Genomic DNA, 9257 nt, shown 5'->3' with positions numbered 1-9257 from the left:
CAGCACCCAGCAGAGGAGAAGGCCATTCTCCGGATCTCAGGCCTGGGGACCTGGGGACACAGCTGAGTAGCCAAACGGGAGCCCAGGTCCTGTCTGTTTCGCACTCACGAAACCGCCCTCAAAAAACTGCGAAACTCTGCATCTACCTGGAAGAAGAGACCTCTTAACTAATTCCCACAAAGACCCACGGGGGCAAGCAGACACACACCATTAAAAAGCACAGCTCTGCCGATCAGCTGCCCAAGAGTCACAACCAAGAGCAGTATTCTGTCTAGGAAATCCTCCGGCACCATCAGGGCCCCGGACTCCAGTCACCCTGCCTCCACGAACCTTCTCCCCTCTTCGGATATGCTGCATCTTTAACAAGGTTCCAGTGTTGGAAGGAACATGGGCAGCAGACAAGGACCGTCCTAACTGGAGCCCAGGAATCCCCGAGCTTGAGGTGTCCGGCGTCTTCTCAGTCTCCTCCCGCCCCTGTCACCCATCGCACACGGCCACGAGTTCCCTCCCTTGTCCCTGGGCCAGCAGGAGCCAACCAGGGCTGGCTGGAGTTTATCTCTTTCCTCCATTCACCCAGTCCCAAGGGAGGGGCTGCTGGATGGGGATGATACACCAGGAGGCAGACAGTAAGAACAGGAAGGGAAGCGCTTGAATAATCTACAGACTGGATAAAGGCACCGGTTACATTGCTTTGAAAATAAGGTGGGGGGCGCCTGGGTGGCTCAGTCGGTTGGGCGTCCGACTTCGGCTCAGTTCACGATCTCACGGTCCGTGGGTTCGAGCCCTGCGTCGGGCTCTGTGCTGACAGCTCGGAGCCTGGAGCCTGCTTCGGATTCTGTGTCTCCCTCTCTCTCTGACCCTCCCCTGTTCATGCTCTGTCTCTCTCTGTCTCAAAAAAAATAAATGTTAAAAAAAAATTAAAAAAAAAAAAGAAAAGAAGGTGGGATTTTCCCACGCGAGGGTAGAACCCTGTACCAAAGTGGATGAGCAACCCTGTGAGCAGAGGCTGTTCCTCTGCCAGCAAAGGAATGTTTGGAGGATTTGTTTCCGCGAGCTGAGTGCATTGTCTGTGGGACCATGACGCACACCTCGGACAAAAGAGAAATAGGGCACGATGTGCCCCTGAGAGTTGCTCGGGAGTGATCAGTAAGGGAGAGAGCAGGTGCAGAACAGTTCTTTGCTCATATTCTTCATGAGCAAAACCACACATAGGTGCGTTTGCGAAGTCCGGAAGAATACGAACCGAGCCGTCAGCAGAAATTACCTCTGGCGAAGGAGGCTGTATAATACAGGAGAGGGCAAGTTCTTAATTTCCGTCTTATATTTCTCTATACCATTTACATTCTTCGCCAATGCCTCTTGTGTCAACAATTTTTCAAACCAGTGTTTCTCACGTGAAGAAAATAGAAGAATCCTGACAGTGGTGGGTGGCTCAGTCTGTTGAGTGTCTGACTTCGGCTCAGGTCATGATCTCGCGGTTCGTGGGTTCCAGCCCCGCGTCAGGCTCGGTGCTGACAGCTCGGAGCCTGGAGCCTGCTTCGGATTCTGTGTCTCCCTCTCTCTCTGCCTCCTCACCCCAGCTCATACTTTCTCTCTCTCTCTCTCTCTCTCAAATAAATAAGTAAATAAATAAATGTAAAAAAAAAAAAAAAAAAAAGAATCCTGACCAAAAAAGCACCAATGGAGGGACCCCACTAGAAGTAAGGCTACTGCCCAAACAGTCCCAGACATTTGACAGACCTCCTGGAGGCTCTGGGGAGGGAACTTAAATCAGCCCAGAAGCCACAGTGTGTCAGTGGTCATAAATTCGTAACAACTGGAAGGTTCTGCTGATTTCTAGAGGTGTAACCATGGCTTTGAACGTGGCAGTCAGTGCTTCTTTGTATACAGTCCTCCCTATTCATCCAAACCTTACAAACTCAGGGCCGCTGAGTGGATGCAGGTGGGAACGACAGCAGTATTCACCTTGCTGGGAAAATCCCCTTGATCCCGCTAGGAAGTCAGACACCTGAGTGGAAGTCTTTTCCAAAATCAACCCTCTCAGCATCCTCCAGGATTCCCCCGTGCATGCATGCATCCATCTATCCATTGATTACATAAATTTTTATTGAGCATCTACTGTGTACCAAGCACAACTCTAAGTACTGGGCGAAGAGGGGAGGTTCAGTGGTGACCCAGACAGAGGTCAGGTCTACCATAGCGAAGCCTGCCGTCCGTGGGGAAGACAGACAACCAAACCGTGGTATGGGCAGCACCGTGGTAGCGAAGGTCACGGTTTCGTGGACCCTCAGGGAAGGGGCGAAGAGGAGAACCTCGGGCACAGGGGGAGTCTGGGGGCCAGTGGAAGACCTGCCAGTTGAGCCCTGGAGGGGTAGAAGCCAACCCAGAGGGAATCGCATGAGTGGTGTATGGAACAGCAAGAAGGAGGAGAATGAAAAGTTCTGGAAACTAGCTGATTGCCGTATCAGGGGAGAGCGGACACAGAGGGAGCCTCCACAGAAAGGCTCTGATGCAGCTTTACCTTCAGAGTGTTTGATGGGGAGGCTTGTTTGTATCAATGCACCCTGAGTATGGTTTGTCTTTAAGATCTCACCCTCCCTGCCCCGCCCATATCCCCAAAAGAATCTGGGGTCTGGGGTCAAACGGATCTCAGCAGCAGCCCTGGCCTTCATCTTGGGCAAGTCTCAAAAACCTCTCTGAGCCTGAGTTCCCCATCTGTAAAGTGGGGCTGGTAACAAAATTTACTTCCCAGAGACATTTTGAGGAAACAATTGCGCCCTAGCACCAATTCTTGGCACATCACAAGGTCTTAATAAATAAAAACTGTAGTTCTGCCTGGATTGGCCGTGATTTGGTGATTGTCAAAGCTCAATGAAAGGCACACGAGAGCTCATTGTACTATTCCATTTTCTTATGAGTATTTCTGACATTACTATGGTAAAATTTGTTTTTAAAAACGACTGCTTGTATTATTTACTGCAATCGCTGCTATGATTCATGCTCCTCTGGGGAGCGTTCTCCTTCATTCAAGGGAATCAGAACATGGCAATAACAGGAGACCAAAACCTTCCTCTGAAATTCTTCATTTCCACCTGCCAAGTTCATTCTCCCCGACAGTCAGAGGGGTCCTGAGAGAGACCCCGCAACCCCTGGCCCATCCTGGTTCTGTGAGTTTGCTCCCATGCCAACATCAGAGCTTCAAAATCAGGTATAAAAAGGAACTATGGAAACTCGGATTTTATTTACTTTTAATCTAAAAAGAAAAATCAAGCATTACTAATACTTCAAATATGGATTGAAGCTGTGCACGCAGGGAATTAAGGTGCACAGCCTTACCCGTGACACATAAAAGAACATATTCTCTTGCCTAAGGTTCTGGAAAAAAACAGCAAATCGAAGAAAACATATGGATTAACCCTTGTTTCTTTTCGTTCCAGTGAGAGGAGACCTTTCTCCAGCTTGGTTAGCCCGCTGAAAGAAAGTTACTGACTTCAATGGGTAGATCCGTTGATGAATACGAATACACAAAGATAGGCTTTTTTTTTTTAAGTATGGATTGACAGTAATACACATCAATTATTCACAAGTCAAATACATAGATTGGGTGTGAGTGCTCAAAAAATGTTTGTCCAATAGGACTCATGATCAGTGAAGTTTGGGGCAACTGGTCTCCATAACATGGCCCTCCACGGCGTCGTCACATCTCCGTGCAGAGGGGGACCTGGATGCTTTGTCTTGGGCGCCCAAGAAGACCACCTGCTCACATAGATAGGAGGAAAGTGTAGCAGACAGCGTAACTTCTCTCCAAATTTCCAGGGCCAGGTGCGTATCTCCCGCACTTCGGACAGTCCTGAAAATAATTAGTCACATAGATGTAAACTGGGAATCAAGAAAGGGGCCTTTTGCCAACCAGGGACAGCCATGGTTGCTGCAGCACAGTCCTCTGCACCTGCAAGATGCACCCCCCCACCCCCGGCCACCACCACCACCATCAAAAGGAGAAGGGAAAGCTGTTATACGAGAAGGTGATCAATAGACCCTAAGGAGAAGGGCGGGGGGAGGTTGCTGATGGAGACACGTAGATCCAAATAGAGCATTTGGAGTTTGGAACCTAAGCGTCCTCCTGGACCATCAACACTGACCCCAAGGACAGAATGTCCATGCCATCCTCAGGAGTGGGAGCCTCTGCCTGGAGTGCTCTCTGCGGGGAGCCTGGGCCAAAGGAGCAGGGCTGGCTCCTCTTGTCTGACCCTTTGGGGGGGTGCTGAGACTCCCTACATCGGGGGATGTTAGAAAGGGTAAGAAGGGCATCTCACGCATGCGATCTCTTCCCAAAGGCCTTTGAACTCTGGGTGGTAGATGTGCTTGGCCTGTGCCATCAGGCAGAGGCTCAGCCTGGAGGTCAAGTCCTGGTTCAGCCTTTCAGCTTTGTGAACTTGGGCAAGCGACTGGAACTCTGGGAGCCCTCATCTCTCCACCTCCCAAAGGGACAGGACAAAAACTTTCCTACTTCCTGGTAGATGCCAGTATCATAAGCCCAAGGACGAGAAGGGTAGGTGTCCGGGGCAAATGGTTTCTGGCATATTCCAGGTGCACCCCATGACTGATGGCACGCAAAGGCGGCAGTGGTGACAGGCCTGGTGTCCCCATCCCTCCCTGCCTCCTTCTCGGGGCGTCCTCCAGAGATCATAGCATCATGGACTTCAATGAGTCCCGAGGGACCTGCCCGGGACTTGGAGAATGTGCAGACACGGAAAGAGGTTGTCCTGAGCTGGTGAGCTCCTGCCTCCAGTCTGCCACCTCATCGATCTGTCATCCTCTTAGCAGCTGACACCTTCAGCAGCACCTCCCAGCTGCCTGGGCATTAGAATTGCAAGAAACCCAGCTGCGCTGGGGAATACAGATGAATCTCAGATTCAAATTCGTCTAAGTATTGTGAACAGCCAGACCCGGGCAAGGCGTTTCTACTGCCCTTCTACCAAAGGGGAGTGGTGGGGGTTTTGTTAGAAGTACAAATTGCTTCTTAATGCGGAGGATAAAGCTGGGCTCGGGCACCTCCTTAGAAATTCCTCCGGCTCCCAGGAAAGCCACCGCTGCATGTCAATTTTAATTTTTGAAATTTAAACCGAGGGCTTTGTGCCTAAGCTCCATTTCATCGGAAGAAGGGGAGGAATAAGTCAAAAAGGATTAAGGGCCCATGGGGGATTGCAGATCCATAGCAATTAGACTTCATTTGGGTCTCAGACATTTGGTTTTAATCGCATTTCTGGATGATACCATCGACAAAGTATCAGAAATTGATACAGATGCAACTGCACGTGGGCCCCGACTTTGCCCTCCCCTGTTCCTGGCTCAGCTGGGTTTGGGCTCCACAATTGGGGGTGGGGGGGTGGGGGGGTAGAGCAGGGTGGGGTGAGGAACTGGGGTTCCTTCTGAGTCTGGAAGTAGGGAGATGGTGGGGTGTGTGTATGTGTGTGTGTGTGTGTGTGTGTGTGTGTATTTGTTTTCCCCAGCTCTCTTCGAGTACTTTATCCCTGGCCTCAAAGCAGATGCAATCATCACTAATATTCAAGAGAATGCCGATAAAACATTGTTCAAATAAAACAAGAGCCTAAAGAGGAATAGTGAACGTGACGGGACTCAAGGCAGGGGTGTCATTGGCTTTCAGATGGGACTCACAGCGTTCAGCTCTCTCCAAGAACTGAAGTCAAGCACAATGTGATTTGGGAGCCATGAAACACCGTCACATACCCCATTGACGTGGACCTGTGGCTACGCGTGTGTGCGCGTGTGTCACCTGGATTAGCGATAGCAAACATATTATATTCACATGAGGGGCGTGTGTGCACGCGCGCGTATTTCCAGTTTCCCCCCGGGGGCATGCACTCTGGGGTCACCTCTGCACCAACTCACATTTCCCTTCAAACAGCTGATCACGATACGCTCAGTTAAGACCCGACAGGTTGCTAGCTGGTTATTTTGTAGACAACTGACTGTTTAGTGGAACTCAGGGCCTTAAAAACAAAACAAAAACGGAAAAAGAAAAAAAAAAAAATCAAAACCACGCGGGGTGTTTTCCTAAACTCGTGAGTACGGAATAGTGCCGGGAAGTAGAGAGGGGAGACCAAACAGATACATTCGGGTTCAGAACAGGCGTCTCACCCCACCGTGCAAACGGAAGGGAAGCCCCCCAGAAAAAGGGTGTCCCTCCCCGATCGATCGTGTCTGTCTCACCACACGGTTCTGCGTCAGTTCAGGGAACTGATGGTCCACGGAACTGCCTCTGTTTACCAGCTCTCTTGAGAGATGTGGACCTAGCCGGTGTGTGAGTAAATGGACTTGTGCCGAGTATAGTATGCGCCTGAGTGGGTGTATTTCTGCGGGGGGACTTCTGTGCTTCCTTTTGGGGCAAACATCTCAAAGATCACCTGCTGACAAGTGCCTCGTTCCTGGCTCCCCCTCAAAGAGGTGCCTTCTCTTCCCCTTCCTCCTCCAGAAACGCTTGCCCGTTGACCTCCTCCCACAAGGCTATCCTCTCCTACAGCCTCTAACTACCCACCCCCCTCCTCTGGGCTCTTCCAGTTAAAGGCTGCCATCCAGGGGAGGACATCTCCAAAAGGAGGGAGGCTGCTGCCCTACTCCCCACATCTTTTCACCCACCCAAGGTGGCAGGGCCAAGGCAGCGGCTGGCAAGCAGGACACAGATGAGGCTATGCAGGGCCCAGTTAAGGTCCTAATGTCAAGGTGGATGTCTGGAGGCCGCGTCCTGGGGCCGCGCGGAGAAAGAGTCAGAGCCCATGGTCTAAAAACATAATTTAATGCATCAAGGTGGGTCTGACCCGGGAGTGCGGTGGAGAGGTGAATTTTCCGTTTGCTGGGATTCTGCTGCGGGTGGTTTTGGCTGATGGACAGGGAAATTTGCACAGGTTATTTTGGGGTCACGAAGAAGGATGCCCCAGGGAGCTCCTGCTCACTTTGGCCTACCTCGATGGCCAGGGCTGGGAGCCCTCCGTCTCAGGGCACTCGGAGAGGGAGGAGGGCCGGAAGGGCAGGCCTCCCGCCGGGCCTGTCCAGTCCAATCACGTTTGCCAAGTCTGCACTGAGCTGCCTCCACCTCCGGGGGTTCAGGTTCCCGCTCACCTCGCCACTAGGGCATCCCCTTCTCCCTCCCCAGGTTGGGGACAGGGACCCGGAGGACAGCCCAGAGCTGAGCGAGCTTGGTGAGTTGCAGACACACTGAGGTCTGGAGGGGGGCAGGGAGGACAGCAGGGATGTGTCTTTTCCATAGATATCAGGAAGAGTTATGAAGCGAGAGTGGTCCTCTCCAGCCAGGGAACAGCTCTCTGCCACGGGCCCAGGGCTGCCCGAAGCCACTCCACCTCGCGCCGCCTGCGCTCCTAATCCGGGTACAGAAGAAAGCCGGAGAACGTGCTGTATTTGTTGTTATTGCCTCCGTGCGCCTTGCCGCCGTCCAGCTTCACGTACACCTCGTCCCCTGAATCGAGGTGCAGCACCACGCTGTTACTGGCGTAGTCGTAGTTCTGGTCGGCGTCCTGAGCGATGGCGCTGGCTCGGACCTGGGGGCGAGCCGCCAGAACAGGTGGGCCAGGGCACCTCTGTCTGGGTCTTACCCAACCCCCACACGGCGCCCCTCAACCCCGCCGGCCTCTGCCCCAGGCTCCAGGGTTCACACTCCCACCCAGGCTTCTCTCTCTCTCTCTCTCTCTCTCTCTCTCTCTCTCTCTCTCCAACTTGGCCAACTCCTTTCCGGTCCCCTCCTCTCCGGGCAGCCGGCAAGTCAAGTTCAGGAAGGAGGAAGAGAGGGGGCTTCATAAACCCTGACCCAGCGGGGAAGGGGCAAATGGGGACAAGGGCCAAGAAGAAAGAAGGCTGTAGGGCAAAGGGCGACGGGGGCGCCAAGGGAGAGCTAAAGGAAAAAGGGAGGACTAAAGGAGTCCGAGGAGCCCGCCGGACTGCCAGCGGGTACGCGAGCAGCTGGAAAGCGCACTTGGGGTGGCGGGGTCTCTGGGCGCTCCGGGCACAGCCTCCCGCGCCACCCTCGGACAAACGCGACCAGCGCGCGGTGGGAAGCGGGATGCTGAGGCGCGCTCCCTCCCCGGGGCTCGCTTGGGCGTTCGCGAGTGGGGAAAAAGGAGTCTGGTTTCCCAGGCGGTTTGGAGCGCGGGGTGGGGACGAGCGTCTGCGGGGGTTTGCGGGGGCCGGCAGGCGGTGAAGGGGTACTGACCTGCCCGTTCTTGCAGAGGTCCGCCCACATGCTGGTGCCGTCGCCGCCGCGCATGAGGATGTGGTAGGTGAAGAAGTAGATGCCGCGCACCTGGCAGCTGAACTTGCCGGTAGTGGGGTCGTAGTGATTGCCGAGATTGGTGACCACGTCGTCAAACTTGAGCACCTCGTAGCCTTCGTGGGGGCTCTTGAGACCCACGTAGAAAGCGATCTTGGGACCGCTGAAGGCGGCGCTCAGCGCGCCGGTCACCTCGCCTTCAGAGTCGCCACCGCCCCCGGTTCCGCCACCGACCACCCCGACACCGCCTGCCGTGCCTGCCGTCAGCTGCAGCCCGGGCAGCCCGGGCCGCCCCGAGTCGCCCTTCTCCCCTGGGGGACCCCTGGGTCCAGGAGGGCCCGGCTCTCCAGGGGGCCCCCGCGGCCCGGGCTTGCCGGGTCGCCCCGGGTCGCCCTTGGGTCCCTGGATGAAAGGGGGAGGGGGGTTGGCGCTCAGGTCTTGCATGACTTCCAGGGCGGCAGTGCTGGGTCCGGGCGGCGGCGCCTTGGCTCCCGCGGGCCCCGCGCCGGGTGCGGCGCTGTACGGGTCGCAGATCATGCGGCAGGTGCCCATCATCTCGTAGTGCGCCGCGCCGGGGGGCGCCGCCTGCAGCAGCAACGGCACGGCGATGAGCAGCCCCAGAGCCATGGCCAGGAGCACGCCGACGGCCGCCAGGCAGGCGCGCCGCCGCCGCTGCCACAGCCGGGAGGCGACCGCCACCAGCTCCTCCTTGCCGCCCGGGGAGGTAATGGTGGGGCGGCGCGGGCGGCCCCGCTCCCCGCGCTCAGGGGCCGACTCCGCGAGTCCGGGCCGCGTCCCCGACGTGGCGACCCCCTGCTCCGGGCGCCCGACCACTTCTAGCGAGAGGCGCCTCGGCCCCGGTGCCGGTGCCCACCGCGCTGGGGCTGCTCGGGGAAGCCGCGGACCCCGGCGCGCATGGCGGGGGGCGCCCAGGCTGAGCCCGGCGCCCCACGGG

The 9257-nt window shown here is 55.4% G+C and overlaps 1 protein-coding gene across 1 annotated transcript; it reads right to left on the bottom strand.

Moving 5' to 3' along the window:
• Positions 1 to 6796: 6796 nt before the first annotated feature.
• C1QL2 (complement C1q like 2) lies at positions 6797 to 9250 on the bottom strand. Its single transcript, XM_040474872.1, has 2 exons — positions 8246 to 9250; positions 6797 to 7577 (listed from the first exon to the last, which is right to left on the bottom strand). The coding sequence occupies exons 1-2, from the start codon at positions 8927 to 8929 to the stop codon at positions 7398 to 7400; spliced, it is 864 nt and encodes a 287-aa protein (XP_040330806.1). The 5' UTR covers positions 8930 to 9250; the 3' UTR covers positions 6797 to 7397.
• Positions 9251 to 9257: the final 7 nt, after the last annotated feature.

Source organism: Herpailurus yagouaroundi, unplaced genomic scaffold (genome assembly GCF_014898765.1).
Source record: "Herpailurus yagouaroundi ecotype Mexico unplaced genomic scaffold, PumYag 140, whole genome shotgun sequence".
NCBI lineage: Eukaryota > Metazoa > Chordata > Mammalia > Carnivora > Felidae > Herpailurus > Herpailurus yagouaroundi.
This window is presented reverse-complemented; position numbering and strand designations above follow the sequence as displayed.

What these genes read in the sequence shown, in the direction of transcription:
- C1QL2 (XM_040474872.1), bottom strand. Translation starts at nt 8,929, where the DNA reads ATGGCTCTGGGGCTGCTCATCGCCGTGCCGTTGCTGCTGCAGGCGGCG. An exon ending in ACCTCTGCAAGAACGGGCAG is followed by an intron (nt 7,578 to 8,245) that starts GTCAGTACCCCT and finishes GCTCGCCCCCAG; the next exon opens with GTCCGAGCCAGCGCCATCGC.